Source organism: Syngnathus acus, chromosome 5 (genome assembly GCF_901709675.1).
Source record: "Syngnathus acus chromosome 5, fSynAcu1.2, whole genome shotgun sequence".
In the NCBI taxonomy this organism is placed as follows: Eukaryota; Metazoa; Chordata; class Actinopteri; order Syngnathiformes; family Syngnathidae; genus Syngnathus; species Syngnathus acus.
In genome coordinates this window covers 46,967-68,943 of record NC_051091.1, presented here as the reverse complement: position 1 = coordinate 68,943, position 21,977 = coordinate 46,967, and the positions used below count along the sequence as shown (strand labels likewise).

General features: G+C 42.5%; 1 protein-coding gene and 1 long non-coding RNA gene across 7 annotated transcripts; both read left to right on the top strand.

Annotated features, from left to right (window-relative positions):
• The first annotated feature begins 487 nt into the window (after nucleotides 1-487).
• Nucleotides 488-10,803, top strand: usp48 (ubiquitin specific peptidase 48). Of its 6 annotated transcripts, none has more exons than XM_037251903.1 (28): nucleotides 488-659; nucleotides 1,086-1,223; nucleotides 1,536-1,656; nucleotides 1,734-1,875; nucleotides 2,257-2,384; nucleotides 2,586-2,710; nucleotides 2,820-2,928; nucleotides 3,577-3,710; nucleotides 3,872-3,957; nucleotides 4,103-4,282; nucleotides 4,423-4,560; nucleotides 4,944-5,093; nucleotides 5,179-5,379; nucleotides 5,460-5,571; nucleotides 5,894-6,036; nucleotides 6,124-6,198; nucleotides 6,282-6,403; nucleotides 6,595-6,717; nucleotides 6,783-6,844; nucleotides 7,115-7,225; nucleotides 7,451-7,581; nucleotides 8,448-8,554; nucleotides 8,659-8,766; nucleotides 8,932-9,114; nucleotides 9,244-9,369; nucleotides 9,446-9,494; nucleotides 9,709-9,735; nucleotides 10,269-10,803. In XM_037251903.1, coding segments are annotated over exons 1-28 (3,156 nt in total). In that variant the 5' UTR covers nucleotides 488-657; the 3' UTR covers nucleotides 10,292-10,803. The 6 variants fall into 6 exon arrangements, with proteins under 6 accessions (XP_037107798.1, XP_037107797.1, XP_037107799.1 ...); XM_037251902.1 differs by having other exon boundaries at nucleotides 6,279-6,403; XM_037251904.1 differs by having other exon boundaries at nucleotides 488-691; nucleotides 6,279-6,403.
• A 979-nt stretch (nucleotides 10,804-11,782) lies between these two features.
• On the top strand, nucleotides 11,783-16,486 carry LOC119122965. Its single transcript, XR_005097979.1, has 2 exons — nucleotides 11,783-11,907; nucleotides 16,451-16,486. It is a non-coding gene; the product is annotated as an uncharacterized LOC119122965 (long non-coding RNA).
• The last annotated feature ends 5,491 nt before the right edge of the window (nucleotides 16,487-21,977 follow it).

Here is a 21,977-nt window from a genome sequence, read left to right as displayed (position 1 = left end):
GAAAGAAAGAAAGAAAGAAAGAAAGAAAGAAAGAAAGAAAGAAAGAAAGAAAGAAAGAAAGAAAGAAGGAAGGAAAGAAGGAAAGAAAGAAAGAAAGACAATGCACAAACATTCTCACCATCAAGTGTTCATCTTCTATTCTCAGAAAGAATTGATTACCTTTATTTCAAATAAAGATGTCAAAGGTTTGACAGGCGATGCTCGGTGGCATATGACAGGTTGCGTTGAACCATTCTAGTATCGTTTCTTTAAATTATTTTTTGTTTCAGAAATAAAACTTTAATGAACCTAGGGTACACGGACCGTGGACACTATATTCGTGATCAGTATTTACAGTAATTACATGAAAAAGCTGAAAATAAAATGGTTTCAATTCTAAAAATAAAAGCGCAGTAAAAAAGAAATGCAAACTGTTGGCGAACCATAGGTGGCGGTATTATACCATTCCAGTCGGCGAAGCGCATTTGAACACCGAGAGTAAGACGGCGACGACGACGAAGAAGAAGAACTGTAGCAGCAGCAGCAGCAGTAGCAGCAGCAGCTTCCTCTTCCAGGGCTGTTACTACGTCATTTATTGACGCCGTGTACAATTTTAGCTAGCTCAGTGACCATCTCTACGAACACAAGGACGCTAAATCTGAAATAAAATTCAATAAAATGTAAAGTGACACGAACCAATTGGTGACGCAAGGTTCGATATGAGCTGCCCTTCTCAAAAATCGTTAGCGTTCAATAGACTTAAATGCAATGCAAACAAGGTTGGCTTGCGCTATGCTACGTTTAGCAAGTTAACGAGCCCAAACTAGTCGATACGCAGTGCGGTTCTTTGGCTATCCAGCAACTTTGCCATTTACTGTGTGTGTTTATTTCTTTCCGATGCGACGTGGGGAGTTCAATGTTGCTAATGTCCTTTCGTTGGCTAAACCGGGTAGCGCCCCTTAGCTGTCGGTGCTAGGCTGCTTCCGAAGTGATTACGCATTACTGCGTTAGCATTTGATCGCGAAGTGTGATCATTCTCATGGCATTGCATTGAGTTGGCGTGCACTTTTCTTTATTCTTTTTATTTGCTCAACTTTAAACCCCAGGACTATGGCACCACGCTTACAGTTGGAGAAAGCGGCTTGGCGTTGGGTGACATCGGTAAAACCTGAAGATATCAGTCAAGAGCATATCGAGCTGGCGTACCGCGTCAGTCTTCCTGTCTGCAAGAGAGGAACCTGCAGGTACGTATGTCGCCCAAATGTCACAGATAACATTGAATGAATAGCAGGTAGGCATTGCCATCAACCGCGAGTTGACTTTCTTTGATGTGGCATTGTCACCCACATGATGCCTGGACTCTTTATTTGTCGGACGAGGCAGGCACTCTGTATTGCGACATACCGCCAAATGACATCAATCAACATCACATTTAGCCAGAAGAAGTCAATCTGAAACTGTGACTTGTATGGACGTTGTCATACGGTGTATGCACATTGTTAGCCTGCGTATGCAATCGCTATTTGAACAAGGGTTTCGATGTCATGACTTTTCAGGAGAAACTGCAAAGGAAACCCCAACTGTCTTGTTGGCATTGGTGAACAGACGTGGCTTGGGGAGATTGATGAAAACGCATTCCACAATATCGATGACCCAAATTCAGAACGTAGAGATAAGGTACAATACTTGGTCAGTTCAATGACTGTGCACAGTACTTTGAATCATGTGTCTTTGTTTGTGTGTCTCTCTTACAGAATACGTTTGTTGGTTTGACCAACCTGGGAGCCACGTGTTACGTCAACACCTTCCTGCAAGTGTGGTTCCACAACCTTGAGTTACGAAAAAGCCTCTATCAGTGCTACAATTCCCGTGCACAGGAGCACAACATAGAGTCAGGTACAATAATAAATCGAGCTGCTTTAAAATGTGTGCCACATTGCCTTAACCTTGAGTTACGAAAAAGCCTCTATCAGTGCTACAATTCCCGTGCACAGGAACACAACATAGAGTCAGGTACAAGAATAAATTGAGCTGCTTTCAAATGTGTGCCACATTGTTTTGTTTGTTTGTTTGTTTGTTTGTGTTTATCTACCACAGCATGTATCAAACTATCAGCGCTATCACTCAACCCCTAACCCTAACTCAAAATTTCATTCATGGAGTTTATAACCCAAACCACTTCTTGCCATCATAGCTGATGGATGTATTGCAGTATTCACGGATGTATTGCAGTAGAATACCACGCACACTACTTTGACATACGATTGTGTCTTTCAGATTATGAGCCTCAGTCCATTTGTGAGCATCTACAGTATTTGTTTGCACTACTACAGAACAGCAACAGAAAATACATTGATCCTTCGGGGCTGGTTAAAGCTCTTGGCCTAGACACTGGGCAGCAGCAAGTAAGAGCCTCTGAAACTCAGTCAGTCAAGACTCCACAAAGCAAAGCACTAAAGTCCTTCTTTTCTCTCTCTCTCTCTCTCTCTCTCTCTCTCTCTCTCTCTCTCTCTCTCTCTCTCTCTCTCTCTCTCTCTCTCTCTCTCTCTCTCTCTCTCTCTCTCTCTCTCTCTCTCTCTCTCTCTCTCTCTCTCTCTCTCTTTCAGGATGCCCAAGAGTTTTCAAAGCTCTTCTTGTCATTGTTGGAGGACACGTTGTCCAAGCAGAAGAACCCCACCTTGCAAAATGTCATTCAGCAGCAATTCTGTGGACAGTTCTCTTATTTAACTGTGTAAGCAAATCAACTGCCCAAATGTCACTTCAAGACCACCCCAAAAAAAAAAAAAGCATTTATTGCCATGAACAGATGAAGATTTGATGCACTCACTGTTGTTTTCTAGCTGTGACCAATGTGGACGATCGTCTGCGCTGCCCTCCCGATTCTACGAACTGGAATTGAACATTCAAGGCCACAAGAATCTTACAGAATGTGTTACAGAGTTTCTGAAGGTGGGTTAAGGTCAGAGTAACCTGTACACAATAGAAGGAGTCCCGGAAATGGGCTCTCTGGTCATGGACCCAATTGTCACAAATACATTTTTTTTTTTTTTTTTTTAAATGAACCGTAGGAAGCTAAACGACTAGCGCGTAAACCTTAGCGCAAGTGATTTGATGAATTTCTGTGACCAATTTCAAGGCGGTAGATAATAACAAGTTGGGCTGCCGCTAGATAATAAGTCGGGCTGTTTGATCTTTGTGACTGCTTTATTACAGTGATGGCAAGGATGTTTTTTTGATTCAGATCCAGGAGTAGAACAAATGGCTGTATTCATCCATTTCACATGGCATCAAAATGACTTACCCAATCCTCCTGAGATTGTCGCCTGCGTATTGCGTCTCTTTGAATAAAATGCCAACAGATTTGGGTGGAGCAAACGGACCCCTTCGGCTGCCCCAAAACACGCCCGACCTAAATGAACTTAACAAAGGACTCCTTCGGCTGCCTAAAAACAGGCCTTTCTAAAAAAACAAGACTTTGGATACATCTACAGCATATGTAGTTCTATATACATAACATATTGCAATGATCCAGCTTCTCCCCTCTTGTGATATTTCTATCAAACGACACGTATGCTTTTGCTTGTCTGCACTTTTCAGGATGAGAAACTAGATGGAGACAACCGCTACTTTTGTGAAACCTGTCAAAGTAAACAGAGCGCGACCCGGCGGATCAGACTGCACAGTCTCCCGCCCACCCTCAACCTGCAACTCATGCGCTTTGTCTTTGACAGGTTTGTCCAAGCTCATCTTTTACATTTATTTAAAGCTCAGATGTTGGAGAATATTTGAGATGATTCAGCGTCAACAATGTCTATATTCCAAATTGCAGCCAATAACAATGCATCATTGTCAGGTATCAGCTTAGTGACAGCTTCTGTGATGTCATCTCTAGACAAACCGGCCACAAGAAGAAACTCAACACCTACATCAGTTTCCCCGAGCAACTCGACATGGCGCCTTTTTTTGAAGTTACAAAAGGTAGTGGCAGTTTTACTTTCTGCTCATACCCTCTTCTGCTGCAAAAGGATAAATGAAGTGGCATTTTGCTGAGCCTCAATTGCAAGTCCATTTTCCATGTCCAAATACTGAAGCAGCAAACTGTGTGTTGTGGTTGCCTTTGTAGATCAGAAGTGTGTGTATGAACTGAGCGCAGTGCTGATCCATCGTGGCATCAGTGCCTACTCGGGACATTATATCGCTCATGTGAAAGATGCTCGTACCAGTGACTGGTACAAATTCAATGATGAAGAAATTGAAAGGATGGAAGGCAAGAAGCTGCAATTGGGTACGGAAGATGATATCGGTAAGCGGCGCCACCAGGATCCGTCGTCGTAGTTCCCGACCGACCAGGAGCCTATTTTGCTTTAATGTCGCACTTTTCATTTCTGTTTGAAAAAAAGAAAAGCAGTCATAACGTATTTGCCACTTTCTCTTTGGTCTCAGCTGAAACGGTAAAGTCTCAGACACGAAAACCCAAGTGCAGTAAAGGCTACCACTGCTCCCGAAATGCCTACATGTTGGTGTACAAGATCCAGGAAGAGGAGCCCGTAGATCCCTCCACGACTGTAGTTGAAGTTCCCGGTGGGCTCGATTTTTTTTCTTTTTTTTTTTTTTTTTTTTTGCATCAATGAATGAGAAAACAGTCTGCTCAATGACACACAATGACTCCTTTGCTACTCCTGATCGATAATCATTTTAAAAAAGTGTACTGAAGATGCCCACGAGGGGAAAAGCGGTACAGAAAATGGATGGATGAAAACGTGAACGTGTGACACAAAGAAGTAAGCAACGGCTCTGTTGCAAAAGTTCAAATTGGCCACCACACATTACGTTTGGCTTAGGGAGTCTGACCTGGACAGTAGTCCTAAACTTGCTGTCAATGTCTGTCTTTCTGCTGGCTGGCTGGCTGGCTGGCTGGCTCGTCTTATCTTTGAGCTTTGTTTGCCTCTTTTTCCCCACTCAAGAGTTCCTTCAGAGGCTAGTGGACCAAGACAACCACAAATTTGAAGAGTGGTGCAGTGAAATGTCAGACATGAGGAAACAGAGTGTGGATAAGGGCAAAGCCAAGCACGAAGAAGTCAGGGAGCTGTACGAGCTGTTACCCGCTCCGGACGGTCAGTCGACGACGTATTCCCCCGACCCACCGAGAATTATCGTTTGCTAGACGTGGACCAAACGTTCTCTTGTCCTTTTCTACAGGAGAGCCTTACGAGTTTATACCTCTGGATTGGTTGAAGAAGTGGTTGGATGACTCGACTGCCACCAAGAAAATTGACAACTCGCATTTCCTGTGTTCTCACGGCAAACTGCATCCAGACAAAGTGGGAGACGCCAAGAGAGTTTCTCAGACAGCCGGGCGGGTCCTGTACGAACGCTACGGCGGGGGGCCGAGGCTGGACGGTAGGATCGGTGGGACCGGACAAACCCGATCGGTGTGGTGAAGCCGTTTGCGTGACAAATGTGTACCTCCTCAACGGCAGGCTCTACTCTGTGCCGAGAGTGTGTGCAACAGCGATGCAGGGTGCTGCGTCTGAAGAATCAACTCAATGAGGACTACAAGGAAGTGTCCAATCTGGTCAAACGTACAATCAGGTGATCATGTACATCAGATTTTCATTCGGTTATTTAAGGGCCCAACTCATTATTATTATTATTAAGGGTTGGAATTGGGGGGTTAGATCACCAAATGATTCCCGGGCGCGGCACCGCTGCTGCTCACTGCTCCCCTCGGGGATGGGTTAAATGCAGAGGACAAATTTCACCACACCCAGATGTGTGTGTGACAATCATTGGGTCTTTACCTCTCTATCACTAGAAAATAGCACTTTGGTAAAACGTCTGAAATCCAGCCCTTCTGGCGAGAAATCCTTTTTTGGTCTGTCAGCACTATGACGTGAACATTTTTGTCTGTCAGCGGAGAAGGTTTCTGGGTGGGCAAAGCCTCCCTGCGCAGTTGGAGGCAGTTGGCTCTGGAGCAACTGGAGAAGGATGAACATGAAAGCCAACCAAGCAATGGTCAGAGCAATGGCAATGGACCACATGGCAACAACAGCCACGGTAGGAAAAGTTTGGAACTAAATGGATCATTTCACTACATCAAAGAACGAACCTATTGGGACTGGACTTGTTCTAAACTGCTTGTAGATTGCAGCCCTGACGTCTCCGAGGGCAACGAGGAGGAGATGAAGACATTTAATGACGACATTGTCTGCAGTCACGGTATGTTCACCATGTACGTATGAATTCCCACTTTCTGTCATGTGACTTAATAAATGCCAATGGTTTTCGCTTGCATCAAGGAGGTCTGGGTATTGTGGACACTGAACGCAAGCTTGTATCTTCTGAAGTTTGGACCAAGCTTCGAGCATACTTCCCCAAAGCCCTTGAATATACCCAAGACCAAAGTCCCTGTCCGCAGTGTCTGGTAAGTGGAAACTGCTGATGAGTTGTTGTATGTTTGTATGTACAGTTTTGATAGCTGAATGAACGGAGGAGATGTTTTCCACGTTTCTTAATGTTGCGCTTACTTACTCACTACCAAATGACAGCCCTCCTTGTGTCTGTCTCCATCACTTGTAAAGTGGTCCTTCAAACTTTTCCTCCTTTTGTGTCCAGACACTGGAGCAGGAAGAAAAGGACAACGAAGCTGTGAGTAAAATGATGGCTCTGGACCAGAAGAACCAGCTACTCAACCTCTTCCATGAGAAGAACCGGCCAACGCTCACCAAGTGGCCTCAGGTAACAACGCACTGACAGTGTGTGCTGGACTCGATGAATAAATCCTTTGTTCTCTCAATTCCCAGGACACAGACATCCTCTACATTGTTCCTCTGTTTTTTGTGGACGAGTGGAGAAAATTTATCAGGTAGGTCTTTAAGGGCTGTCAACCAAAGGCCTTCTCAGGCTACACAACTGTTTTGTCCTTCACGATGCTCTAAAATGAAAATTCCTTGCTTACTTCCTTGCTGACTTCCTTCCTTGCTTCCTTCCTTGCTTCCTTCCTTCCTTGCTTCCTTGCTTACTTCCTTCCTTGCTTCCTTCCTTGCTTCCTTCCTTGCTTCCTTCCTTCCTTGCTTCCTCCGTCCCACCCTCCATTCCTTCCTTCCTCCCTCCCTCCCTCCCTCCTTACTGCTAGGAGACCCACCAAATCGTCCCCAGTGTCCAGCGTGGGCAACAGCCTCCTGGTATGTCCGCATGGAGGCTTCATGTTCACCTATGACTCCCTAATCAACGGCGATGCACAGCAGTGAGTTTTTTTTTTTTTTTCTCCTTTTGCTCTCCCCATTTTTAATAGTTTTACTCCATCCACCGTGTCACTCTTAAAAGACCATGTTCCAATTGGGAGCAAACATGACCCGAAAAAACGAATGGATGAAAGTAAAATTTCAGCTTTGTGTGGAGACTGCTTACTTTGAAACAAGATGGTCATGAATAACCCGAATGTGGCTTGATACTGTTTGCTTTGTCACAGCATTGCTCTGCTTTGGCCCAGTGAATGGGAGGTCATCAGCAAACTCTTCATGGTGGACCAGCCCATCTCCATCCGCTGCTTCAAACAGACGACGCCCTCGGGTCCCACCGCCAAATATACCACTCAGCCCGGTTAGAGTGCAAAAGTCACCCTTTTTGGCATGTTTCACTTCACAGAGCATCTTCAAATGCACCTACTGCAACATATTTGCAACATGTATGTTACTTATGCTCCACTAAAAGATGAATGAATGAATCTTTATTTCGAACATGATTTAAAGAATAAAAACTATAAAAAAACAAACAACAACAAACAAACAACAAACAAACTGATAAGATAGCAACCAATTGAAAAGAGGTAGGCCAGGTGGAATTCCGATCTATTATGGGTTACTAAATCTATAGAATGGCTACTGATTGTTGTGCCCTAACATCATACAAGTTGACTTTTTTTCATTTATTATCTAGCTTATCCTCAGCAGGGGTGCTGGAGCCTATCCCAGCAGCCTTTGGGCTCTAGCCAGGGTACAGTGATCCCTCCTTTATTGCGGGAGATGCGTTCCAGAACCACCCGCAATAAATGAAGATCCGCAAAATAGAAATGGTATATATATTATTTGGAAATTTTAACACGTTGCATTGAGATTTCCAACAGCAAACTCGACGCCATTGCCATCGCCGCATGATCTGCCTGGAGGGCAGTGGACTATTTCTCTCATACGGCGCCTCATTAAAGTCATAAAGTGGAAAAAAAAAATTATTTCCATCCATTGGCAAGCTATAATCAGAGAGAGAGAGAGAGGTGTGGGGGGGGTGTATTTTGGCAAATACAAGACTAGACACTAAAATAAGGACATCGGTTATTGCCCAAATTTGATATTGTTGCTGCCTTTAGCCAGCAAGGCCTAGACCACTTTTTAATCCAAGCTTCAAATGGGATCTGTGATTATTGTTTTTGTTGTGGTCATTATTCATGTTGTGTGTGGTCATGTATTCAGATCTCTGCTGGGAGTGCCGAGAGGGCTTCCTTTTCCAGCAACAGAAGGACCTCCGAGAGTACACCCAAGCCACAATTTACATCCGCAAAATCGCAGAAGACAAAAGGGTACGACAAATCAACTCGGTGCCCGATGAGTCGAAAGCTGGCGCTACTGTAGACGTGCACGCGACTCAACATGTAAATGGCATCTGACGTTCCGTTGTGAATAGATGATGAAAGAAGCAGTTCCAGAGATGAACGCCAGCAGCTCCGAGGCGGAGGAGGAGAAGGAGGAGCAACCAAAGGTAGCTGGTGAGAGAGATCCAGACTTCAGCCAGGTAAATAAGTCAACAAAATGTAGCTTACTGGTGGCAATATTAATTCTGCTCATATCTGTACTGAGAAGATTATAATTCACATTTGTCTACTCAGAAGAAGAATTTGGCAAGGGTGCACTGTATTTGTAGAAGTAAAACTTCTAATATTCAGTCTTATTTCACCAGTCAGAAGATGGTGCAAAGCGACTTAAACTAAGCGAGAGCAGCATCCCAGAGGGAGTGGCTTCTCCAGAAAGCAACGCGACTAAACTGGGCGGAATCAGGAGAAGCACTCGGCACCGGAAACTCCGAGGCGAAAAAGCCCTCATTGTGTCTGCAAATCAGACCCTCAAAGAGCTGAAAATTCAGGTAAGGCCACCCGAAACAAGCGTTTGAAGTTATCCTCAGGTGTCCTATTTGGTTCCACCGACGTAAACCTTTGGCTCAATCATTTTTCAACTCAATCTGGGTTTGAATTTGCTCTCGTCGCAAAACTAGATTATGCATGCCTTCTCGGTGGCGCCGTTTGACCAAAACCTCTCCATTGATGGGAAAAGTCTGACAAATGACTCAGCCACATTGGGCAGTTTGGGTATCATCCCAGAGTGTGTCATCTCTCTAAAGGTAAGTCACTAGCTCTTGGTTTTAGCATTCAATCTCTCTTTTGTTGGTGTTCTTCACATGGCTCTTGTTATCTCAGGCTGATGAGCCAATAGCTGATTATGCAGCCCTGGATGACGTCTATCAAGGTGAGACTCATTTGGATTCGAAATACTGTGAGTGCTTCGGCACCAGGCTGACCCATGAATAGTGTCAATTTGCAAATAATTGCCCTCCCGCCTTACAATTGATAGTACAATAATGACAAAAGCTTTTCTGATATACTGTTCCTCTAGTATAGTTCTAATGATCAGAGAAGTAACGTATGTTTTCTACCATTGTTTTTCACCACCTCATTTATAGCGGGAATGCCAGAAGAGGGGTTTAAAGGTAAGCAGCATTATTGACATCATTGTTAGAGTGGTGCTCACTCTAACTTATTTTGCAAGAACCACACGGGAGACAGTATGCCCTTTTAAGCACTTGCAAGTGGAGAGTCATTTGTCGCTGTGCATACAGCGATGATCGAATGAGGTCTGACTCAGGCCTCTTGCAAGAGCATTTTTATTGAGAGAAACAGGGTGGGGGTGAAAGTGGACAGGATGGGGTTGAAGCCCCTGGCTTCCGGTCAAAGCATAGCAGGGGTGTTTTACGACGTTGTGTAAACAGAACAACTTTGATTGCTTCCTCTGCAGCTGGTCAACCAGTTCATTTTTGAACTCTTAGCACTTTGTTCTACTACTTTTGTTAAGACGACACATTTGATTAATTATTACAGGTTACATTCCAACATAAGCATAGGATGAAACTAATCTACTATCAACCCTAACAATCATCTCTGAATGTCATCTTCTTTATGTGCATTGGTGCTTGTCATGTAGCAAAGTAGATGTGTGTGTTGATTCATGTGATTTTTTTTGCAGGCACTGGGCTTCTTGGTCATTGAAGACATTCTGTGCTGTAGCCGTATTTGACTTGGACAAGAAAGGCCTGAACTTATCAAGTGTTGTTAAGTGCTTTAATTCCCCCCCCCCCCCCCCCCCCAATAGCCATTGTTAAATGGTGACAGTGACAATGCTCAAAGCCTATTTTCTTCCTACTTAAGTCATTGTTTCTAGACTCTTGTTGCACTTCTGCTTCAATGCAGATTAAGACAGTTAAGTGGATATGTGCCCCTTTTGTTTGTTTTTTCTTCATTTTAAATTATGGAATAAATGACAGTGTTCTGTTCCAAGGTGTGGAAACTCATATTCTCACTTGAGATGATCAAGGTGTGTTACATGAATGCACATTATGTATGATTGTTACCTCACCGTATGTATAGCAGTTATTTCCTACAGAAATGTTAGCAATGCAAACTCTATTGGTTGAACGTTTGAATCTGTATGCAAACAGTGATGTGTACTGTTATTTTCACTGTTTTTTCTTATTGACAATAAAGTTATTTTTCAAATCATTCTACTCATACACGCTTTTCACTCATTTATTTTTAAAGTGATTGGCATTTTACGGTAAGAGTCATAAGGATGAGCATATTCAATAAATCAAAACGAGCTCAAAGAAGGTGTGTGGTGTGGTCTAGTTTACTAAATAAAACAGCGCTTTTGGTCCGGACCAAACAAGTGGACTAAAATACTTTTCTGGTCTGAATAAACCCTGAGATAAGATATCCTTAAGAAGATAACAATAAAAATAGTATTAAGGTATATACATACAGACAAGGGAGAAAAATAAAAACATTCTGACATAAAAGTCGAACCGACCACATCTTGAATGAGAGGCGGACGCGCTAACAATTACGTCATTATGTCGGCGTTGCACACCACAAGTTTACAAAATAAAACAGCGGTTGCAATATGACGTCATTTGAACGTCGCAGTCACGTGACGATTCTCCCTGGTCAACGGTTGTAAATGATCGCGTTGATTAAAAAAGAAAACTTTATTTAACTCTAATTTACCATTTTAGATAATATTACGTCTCAGTCATGTGACGCGGACATGACGTCAATAGGCGGAACTTCCGCCAAAATTCAAAGTGGGCGTGGCTCGCAACAGGATGTAGCAAACTTGCGATGGCGGCGAACGAGACACAGCGGATAGTAACACGACGACTAACATGAGAAATATTTTTATTTTCTGCTTGCAACTGGACCGTCTAGAGCGTACACGGTAAATACAACTCATTGTTTTTAAAAAGTACTTTTGTAGCCCTGAAAAGCGAGTGAGTGTGGCGTTTGGGGGGGACGTCGAACTCGGCGTCTGCTTCCAGCCACAGACGCCGAATTTCGACGATTCTTTCTGGTCAACGTTTGTAAATTATTGCGTTGATTAAAAAAAGAAAACGTTATTTAACTCTACTTTTAACTTTACCGTTTCAGATAAGCGGGTATTACGTCGCAGTCATGTGCCGCGGCAATGACGTCGATAGTCGGAAATCCCGCCAAGATTCAAATCTGTGGGCGCGGATTGCCGTGAGCGAGACAGCGGATACAAACACGACGATTATCAACAGAAATATCTTTATTTTCTGCTTGCAACTGGACCGTCTAGAGCGTACACGGTAGGTAAATACAACTCATTGTGTTTAGAGATTTACGTTTGTGTAGTTTGACTAAAGTTGTCGATGTAGCTAGCGTTCACTGTGTAATAGCAATGTGTAGCTGAGTAGCTAACCCTAGCTCAGGGGTGGCCAACCAGTCAGAGACTAAGAGCCACATTTTTTTTTTACTGTGTACCGTCGTTGTGCTTGATTTGGTTCCCCCGTGAGATTTTGTTCCCCCTGCCGCGGGAGCGCGCACGCCTTATTTGGAAAGCGAAAAACCGATGTCGTACGGCGTCAGCACTACGTTGTTTTCAATAAAAACATGAAGAACTCACGTTTGCGTCAGTCAATTTTAATTTTCATAAAGGATTGTTCTCATTTGATGTCTTTAAATTCATCCGCGTTGTGCCATTGAAGCGGGGTGCATTCAAAGACCAGTCGTACAGACGGAACACTCATTCACTTCACCAAAAAGCAACAATATAATTAAGTGATCTCTGCATAAACCTCGATGCAAAGAAACTCCTCTTTTTGGGTACAGGCTACAAGGAGTATATATTACAAATACTTAATTGGGATCATCATCATCCATCCATCCATTTTATTCCTCAGGTATTTTCAAAGCTAATTAATATTGTTGCATTTATTAATTTGCTTTAAAATGTCAGCGCAATATAATTAAAAGCTGACACTATAGCAATGTCAAACGTGTTCATTTAAGAAAAAGCCACACACGTTTTGTGATCAAATCTTTCATAACGAGAATGATTTGAATGAATAATTGAGAAGAGATTTCAGTTCTGAAGGCTCCTTTTGTCCCAAGCAAAGTGACAGATGGTGGGGAGGGGGGATAAAAATTGTAACAGGAATTCTATAAAAATGTCAAGCCGTGAGGATATGTTCCCCCCCCTTATTTTGAGAACGGTGAGTGCTGGACTCCAGATGTTTTTTTTCTGTCTTCCTGGGGGTCTGTTCAGGTTGTGTGAAAAATTTGAACAGGTTCCCTCATTCCTAGGCCAAATTACAGGGGGGGGACACATCCTCACAGCTGCCCGGTGAGGATATGTCGCCCACCCCCCCACCCCCCTTATTTTGAGAACGGTGAGTGCTGGACTCCAGCGGTTTTTCACTCACCGTTCTCAAAATAAGGGGGGGGGAACATATCCTCACGGGGCAGCTGTGAGGATTTGTTCCACCCCTGTAATTTGGCCTAGGAATGAGGGAACCTGTTCAAAATTTTCACACAACCTGAACAGACCCCCAGGAAGACAGAAAAAAAACCAGCTGCAGTCCAGCACTCACCGTTCTCAAAATAAAGGGGGGGGGGGGGACATATCCTCACGGCTTGACATTTTTATAGAGTTCCTTACAATTTTTATCCCCCCTCCCCACCATCTGTCACTTTGCTTGGGACAAAAGGAGCCTTCAGAACTGAAATCTCTTCTCAATTATTCATTCAAATCAATTCACTCAAATCATTCTCGTTATGAAAGATTTGATCACAAAACGTGTGGCTTTTTCTTCAATGAACACGTTTGACATTGCTATAGTGTCAGCTTTTAATTATATTGCGCTGTCATTTTAAAGCAAATTAATAAATGCAACAATATTAATTTGCTTTGAAAATACCTGAGTAATAAAATGGATGGATGGATGAATGATGATCACAATTAAGTATTTGTAATATATACTCCTTGTAGCCTGTACCCAAAAAGAGGAGTTTCTTTGCATCGAGGTTTATGCAAAGAGCTCACTTAATTATATTGTTGCTTTTTGGTGAAGGGAATGAGTGTTCCGACTGTACGACTGGTCTTTGAATGCACCCCGCTTCAATGGCACAACGCGGATGAATTTAAAGACATCAAATGAGAATAATCCTTTATGAAAATTAAAATTGACTGACGCAAACGTGAGGTCTTCATGTTTTTATTGAAAACAACGTAGTGTTGACGCCGTACGACATCGGTTTTTCGCTTTCCAAATAAGGCGTGCGCGCTCCCGCGGCAGGGGGAACAAAATCTCACGGGGGAACCAAATCAAGCACAACACCGTAAAGAGCCACATCACCCCCCCCCCCCCGAAGCGAACACGCAGCGTTTGACGTCCCATTACCCCCCCCGAAGCGAACACGCAGCGTTTGACATACCATTAACCACCCCCCCCCCCCTAAGAAATCTAAGAAAAGATCCAAAGTTGTAATTCAGAATAGTTTTCAAAAGAAGGCCATTAGAATTATATACAAATCTGATTACCCTGAACATAATAACAAACCATTTCTTAAATCACAAATTCTTCAATTCAAAGATTTGGTAGATTATCAGACTGCTCAAATGATGTCTAACAGTGATTGATTTAACACATAACCATAAGTAAATTGAGTGTGGGCACTCTTAAGTTAACATATGTGATTATACTGCCTAATCTGTTACCGAGTATGTTGTTGCCAAGTAATATAAGAAAAGATCCTAAATAGTAATCCAGAATAGTTTTGAAAAGAAGGCCATTCGAATTATAAACAAATCTGATTACCTTGAACATAATAACAAGCTATTTCTTAAATCACAAATTCTTCAATTCAAAGATTTGGTAGATTATCAGACTGCTCAAATGATGCTCAAAGTGAAGCAAAACTGTTTACCTAAAAAATATAGAATAGATCTTTATTTGTCATTGTCACATGTACACCGAAATTAAAAAGTGCCAACCGATCCGCGCATGCGATAAAAAATAAATAGAATAAAAAGATAAAAAAACCAAGCTAAAAACCCACAGAAGAACATACACAGACATAATCATTTACGTTTAGCTGCATTCAATGTGACTACCGCTGTAGGGTAAAAACTGTTGGCGAATCTGCTAGTCCTCAACCTAATTAATCTGTAGCGTCTGCCTGATGGCAACAGTTCGAAAAGGGAGTGGCCAGGGTGGGAAGTGTCCTTCAGAATGTTCTGTGTTTTTTTGAGACAGCGGGTTCTGTGTAGGTTTCCAGTGTGGGGAGAGGGCAGCCAATGATCTTCTGTGCTGTGTTGATGACCTCTTGGCGCTTTTTCCTCTGAGCAACAGTGCAGCTGGAGTACCAAACACATATACAGTACGTTAAAGTGCTTTCTATGGAGCAGCGATAGAAGGACACCAGCAGTCTCTGTGTAATGCTGTGCCTCCTCAGCACCCTTAAAAAGTAGAGTCTCTGCTGGGCCTTTTTAAGCAGCTCCGAGGTGTTCACGCCCCAGGTGAAGTCCTCCTCGATGTGGACTCCCAGGTAGCGGAAGGAGGACACCCTCTTCACACAGACCCCGTCGATGATAAGTGGTGGAATGTCCGTTTTATTTTTCCTCCTAAAATCAATGACCAGTTCTTGGGTTTTAGCCGTGTTTAGGAGCAGATTGTTCTCTCCACACCACTCCGATAGCTGGACCACTTCGTCCCTGTAGGCAGACTCATCCCCCTTTGAGATATTCAAAAGCATATTCAAACTGTCTAATTCCGAACATTCATGTTATTCCACTCGGTCTTATTACCAACTTCTATCAATTCAACTAAGTGTTTAATATGTCCTATCAGGGCTGAAGTCAAAATTGGCACCATCATGTGGTGAGATTTGGAATTGCAGCACATCCAATTTTGCCTGGGAACAAACAAAAGTTTTGAAAAGAAGGCCATTAGAATTATAAACAAATCTGATTACCTTGAAAATAATAACAAGCTATTTCTTAAATCACAAATTCTTCAATTCAAAGATTTGGTAGATTATCAGACTGCGCAAATGATGCTCAAAGTGAAGCAAAACTGTTTACCTAAAAAATATTCAAAAGCATATTCAAACTGTCTAATTCAGAACATTCATGTTATTCCACTCGGTCTTATTACGAACTTCTATCAATTCAACTAAGTGTTTAATATTTCCTATCATGGCTCAAGTCAAAATTTGGCACCATCATGTGGTGAAATTTGGAATTGCAGCACATCCAATTTTGCCTGGGAACAAACAGATGAAATAAGTCTTACTTCTCGCCACTCCTTCTCAAACAAGTAAACTCTGCCCATTTTGCGCAGTAGATGTTCTGTTAATACCTAGTAGTTATACAAAGTCATAATTTAAATTACTTTCAACATTTATTCATCCATTCAACCACCGTTACTCCACTCGCTCTTATTACCAACTTCTGTCGATTTAACTAAGCGTTTAATACATCCTATCAGGTCTCAAGTCAAGATTTGGCACCATACATCCAATTTTGCCAGGGAACAAAAATAGATTAAATAAACTAAATAAGTCTTCTTCCTATTAAATGAGTTTAATACGTCCTATCAGGTCCCAAGTCAAGATTTTGGCACCGTACTTTGTTGAAATTTGCAATTGCAGCAAATTCAATTTTGCCTGGGAACAAAAATAGATTAAATAAACTAAATAAGTCTTGCTTGTTCCCACTCCTTTTCAAAAAAGTAGTTTAAAACGAGGGCCCCTCCCTCAACCTTTAACCCTAACCCCGCACGTCACATTGTGTTGTATCTGCGAATATTGGTTGAGGCCAAATGATAAAGTTTTCTTTCATTCCTTTAGGTTCCACGGTGTTCTTTGGCTGTATGTTTTCCACTGTAAGAAGGATAAAAATACAAAGTACAACAGTTGCACGTTGGCGAAGACGTCTCCGGTGAGTCCTTCCTTCCTTTTTATTCATGGGAAAGTCACAGACAACAATAGCTAAAGTAACACATTGTTAGAGGTTACAAACTACATTTGTCTTAAATTGGATAGATGACTTGTTCCCACACCTTTTCAAACAAGTAAACTGGCCATTTTGTGCAGGAGATTTTCTGTTTATACCTAGTATTTATACAGTCATAATTTAAATGAACAAATAAGATTCATTCACTCACTCATTCATTCAAAATATCCAAAGTTGTGTGTGCTATTTGTAATTGAGAATAGATCTCATGTTACTCCACTCGCTCATACGACCAACTTCTATCAATTTAACTAGGCGTTTAATACGTCCTATCAGGTCTCAAGTCAAGATTTGGCACTGTGCTTTGTTGAAATTTGCAATTGCAGCAAATCCAATTTTGCCTGGGAACAAAAATAGATTAAACAAACTAAATAAGTCTGACTTCTTCCCATTAAATAAATGAAATAAGTCTCTCTTCTTCACAGTCCTTTTCAAACAAGTAAACTGGCCATTTTGTGCAGTAGTTTTTGTGTTCACACCTAGTATTTATCCCAAATCATAATTGAAATGACTTCATTCATTCATTTTGGAAATTTGGAATTCCAGCAAATCCATTCTTTCCGATAAATAAGTCTTACTTCTTCCCTTTAAATGAATGAAATAAGTCTTACTTCCCACTCCTTTTCAAACAAGTAAAGTCTGCCCATTTTGTATAGTATATTTTCTGTTTATACCTAGTATTTATACAAAATCATAATTAAAATGACAATTAGCAAATAAATTAATTAATTTACTCAAGTCTTTAATATGTCCTATTAAGTATGATATTAAGATTTGTCACCATCCTTAGGTATAATTTGGATTTGCTGCAGATCAAATAGACAAATGCATTGGCCAAGTTATTTTAAGAGCACGTGGGGTGATGTGATTTCCTTTGTGAGATGTTTTGCATTTGTGATGTCATACTCTGTTTTTTGTGATGTCATACTCTGTAATTGTGCTAAGAGGCTAGGTGCTAAGAGGCTAGGTGCTGAGGTCTGATGTGGTTAGGTGCTAAAGGTGACATTTGCAATGTGCTAAAGGTGACATTTGCAATGTGCTAAAGGTGACATTTGCAATGTGCTAAAGGTGACATTTGCAATGTGCTAAAGGTGACATTTGCAATGTGCTAAAGGTGACATTTGCAATGTGCTAAAGGTGACATTTGCAATGTGCTAAAGGTGACATTTGCAATGTGCTAAAGGTGACATTTGCAATGTGCTAAAGGTGACATTTGCTATGTGCTAAAGGTGACATTTGCTATGTGCTAAAGGTGACATTTGCTATGTGCTAAAGGTGACATTTGCTATGTGCTAAAGGTGACATTTGCTATGTGCTAAAGGTGACATTTGCTATGTGCTAAAGGTGACATTTGCTATGTGCTAAAGGTGACATTTGCTATGTGCTAAAGGTGACATTTGCTATGTGCTAAAGGTGACATTTGCTATGTGCTAAAGGTGACATTTGCTATGTGCTAAAGGTGACATTTGCTATGTGCTAAAGGTGACATTTGCTATGTGCTAAAGGTGACATTTGCTATGTGCTAAAGGTGACATTTGCTATGTGCTAAAGGTGACATTTGCAATGTGCTAAAGGTGACATTTGCAATGTGCTAAAGGTGACATTTGCAATGTGCTAAAGGTGACATTTGCAATGTGCTAAAGGTGACATTTGCAATGTGCTAAAGGTGACATTTGCAATGTGCTAAAGGTGACATTTGCAATGTGCTAAAGGTGACATTTGCAATGTGCTAAAGGTGACATTTGCTATGTGCTAAAGGTGACATTTGCTATGTGCTAAAGGTGACATTTGCTATGTGCTAAAGGTGACATTTGCTATGTGCTAAAGGTGACATTTGCTATGTGCTAAAGGTGACATTTGCTATGTGCTAAAGGTGACATTTGCTATGTGCTAAAGGTGACATTTGCTATGTGCTAAAGGTGACATTTGCTATGTGCTAAAGGTGACATTTGCTATGTGCTAAAGGTGACATTTGCTATGTGCTAAAGGTGACATTTGCTATGTGCTAAAGGTGACATTTGCTATGTGCTAAAGGTGACATTTGCTATGTGCTAAAGGTGACATTTGCTATGTGCTAAAGGTGACATTTGCTATGTGCTAAAGGTGACATTTGCTATGTGCTAAAGGTGACATTTGCTATGTGCTAAAGGTGACATTTGCTATGTGCTAAAGGTGACATTTGCTATGTGCTAAAGGTGACATTTGCTATGTGCTAAAGGTGACATTTGCTATGTGCTAAAGGTGACATTTGCTATGTGCTAAAGGTGACATTTGCTATGTGCTAAAGGTGACATTTGCTATGTGCTAAAGGTGACATTTGCTATGTGCTAAAGGTGACATTTGCTATGTGCTAAAGGTGACATTTGCTATGTGCTAAAGGTGACATTTGCTATGTGCTAAAGGTGACATTTGCTATGTGCTAAAGGTGACATTTGCTATGTGCTAAAGGTGACATTTGCTATGTGCTAAAGGTGACATTTGCTATGTGCTAAAGGTGACATTTGCTATGTGCTAAAGGTGACATTTGCTATGTGCTAAAGGTGACATTTGCTATGTGCTAAAGGTGACATTTGCTATGTGCTAAAGGTGACATTTGCTATGTGCTAAAGGTGACATTTGCTATGTGCTAAAGGTGACATTTGCTATGTGCTAAAGGTGACATTTGCTATGTGCTAAAGGTGACATTTGCTATGTGCTAAAGGTGACATTTGCTATGTGCTAAAGGTGACATTTGCTATGTGCTAAAGGTGACATTTGCTATGTGCTAAAGGTGACATTTGCTATGTGCTAAAGGTGACATTTGCTATGTGCTAAAGGTGACATTTGCTATGTGCTAAAGGTGACATTTGCTATGTGCTAAAGGTGACATTTGCTATGTGCTAAAGGTGACATTTGCTATGTGCTAAAGGTGACATTTGCTATGTGCTAAAGGTGACATTTGCTATGTGCTAAAGGTGACATTTGCTATGTGCTAAAGGTGACATTTGCTATGTGCTAAAGGTGACATTTGCTATGTGCTAAAGGTGACATTTGCTATGTGCTAAAGGTGACATTTGCTATGTGCTAAAGGTGACATTTGCTATGTGCTAAAGGTGACATTTGCTATGTGCTAAAGGTGACATTTGCTATGTGCTAAAGGTGACATTTGCTATGTGCTAAAGGTGACATTTGCTATGTGCTACTAGGGTTAGGGTTAGGGTTTCGCTTAGGGCTATGTGCTACTAGGGTTAGGGTTAGGGTTTCGCTTAGGGCTATGTGCTACTAGGGTTAGGGTTAGGGTTTCGCTTAGGGCTATGTGCTACTAGGGTTAGGGTTAGGGTTTCGCTTAGGGCTATGTGCTACTAGGGTTAGGGTTAGGGTTTCGCTTAGGGCTATGTGCTACTAGGGTTAGGGTTAGGGTTTCGCTTAGGGCTATGTGCTACTAGGGTTAGGGTTAGGGTTTCGCTTAGGGCTATGTGCTACTAGGGTTAGGGTTAGGGTTTCGCTTAGGGCTATGTGCTACTAGGGTTAGGGTTAGGGTTTCGCTTAGGGCTATGTGCTACTAGGGTTAGGGTTAGGGTTTCGCTTAGGGCTATGTGCTACTAGGGTTAGGGTTAGGGTTTCGCTTAGGGCTATGTGCTACTAGGGTTAGGGTTAGGGTTTCGCTTAGGGCTATGTGCTACTAGGGTTAGGGTTAGGGTTTCGCTTAGGGCTATGTGCTACTAGGGTTAGGGTTAGGGTTTCGCTTAGGGCTATGTGCTACTAGGGTTAGGGTTAGGGTTTCGCTTAGGGCTATGTGCTACTAGGGTTAGGGTTAGGGTTTCGCTTAGGGCTATGTGCTACTAGGGTTAGGGTTAGGGTTTCGCTTAGGGCTATGTGCTACTAGGGTTAGGGTTAGGGTTTCGCTTAGGGCTATGTGCTACTAGGGTTAGGGTTAGGGTTTCGCTTAGGGCTATGTGCTACTAGGGTTAGGGTTAGGGTTTCGCTTAGGGCTATGTGCTACTAGGGTTAGGGTTAGGGTTTCGCTTAGGGCTATGTGCTACTAGGGTTAGGGTTAGGGTTTCGCTTAGGGCTATGTGCTACTAGGGTTAGGGTTAGGGTTTCGCTTAGGGCTATGTGCTACTAGGGTTAGGGTTAGGGTTTCGCTTAGGGCTATGTGCTACTAGGGTTAGGGTTAGGGTTTCGCTTAGGGCTATGTGCTACTAGGGTTAGGGTTAGGGTTTCGCTTAGGGCTATGTGCTACTAGGGTTAGGGTTAGGGTTTCGCTTAGGGCTATGTGCTACTAGGGTTAGGGTTAGGGTTTCGCTTAGGGCTATGTGCTACTAGGGTTAGGGTTAGGGTTTCGCTTAGGGCTATGTGCTACTAGGGTTAGGGTTAGGGTTTCGCTTAGGGCTATGTGCTACTAGGGTTAGGGTTAGGGTTTCGCTTAGGGCTATGTGCTACTAGGGTTAGGGTTAGGGTTTCGCTTAGGGCTATGTGCTACTAGGGTTAGGGTTAGGGTTTCGCTTAGGGCTATGTGTTACTAGGGTTAGGGTTAGGGTTTCGCTTAGGGCTATGTGCTACTAGGGTTAGGGTTAGGGTTTCGCTTAGGGCTATGTGCTACTAGGGTTAGGGTTAGGGTTTCGCTTAGGGCTATGTGCTACTAGGGTTAGGGTTAGGGTTTCGCTTAGGGCTATGTGCTACTAGGGTTAGGGTTAGGGTTTCGCTTAGGGCTATGTGCTACTAGGGTTAGGGTTAGGGTTTCGCTTAGGGCTATGTGCTACTAGGGTTAGGGTTAGGGTTTCGCTTAGGGCTATGTGCTACTAGGGTTAGGGTTAGGGTTTCGCTTAGGGCTATGTGCTACTAGGGTTAGGGTTAGGGTTTCGCTTAGGGCTATGTGCTACTAGGGTTAGGGTTAGGGTTTCGCTTAGGGCTATGTGCTACTAGGGTTAGGGTTAGGGTTTCGCTTAGGGCTATGTGCTACTAGGGTTAGGGTTAGGGTTTCGCTTAGGGCTATGTGCTACTAGGGTTAGGGTTAGGGTTTCGCTTAGGGCTATGTGCTACTAGGGTTAGGGTTAGGGTTTCGCTTAGGGCTATGTGCTACTAGGGTTAGGGTTAGGGTTTCGCTTAGGGCTATGTGCTACTAGGGTTAGGGTTAGGGTTTCGCTTAGGGCTATGTGCTACTAGGGTTAGGGTTAGGGTTTCGCTTAGGGCTATGTGCTACTAGGGTTAGGGTTAGGGTTTCGCTTAGGGCTATGTGCTACTAGGGTTAGGGTTAGGGTTTCGCTTAGGGCTATGTGCTACTAGGGTTAGGGTTAGGGTTTCGCTTAGGGCTATGTGCTACTAGGGTTAGGGTTAGGGTTTCGCTTAGGGCTATGTGCTACTAGGGTTAGGGTTAGGGTT

What these genes read in the sequence shown, in the direction of transcription:
- usp48 (XM_037251902.1), top strand. An exon ending in GTGTTACAGAGTTTCTGAAG is followed by an intron (nt 2,929 to 3,576) that starts GTGGGTTAAGGT and finishes TGCACTTTTCAG; the next exon opens with GATGAGAAACTAGATGGAGA. An exon ending in AAATCGCAGAAGACAAAAGG is followed by an intron (nt 8,555 to 8,658) that starts GTACGACAAATC and finishes CGTTGTGAATAG; the next exon opens with ATGATGAAAGAAGCAGTTCC.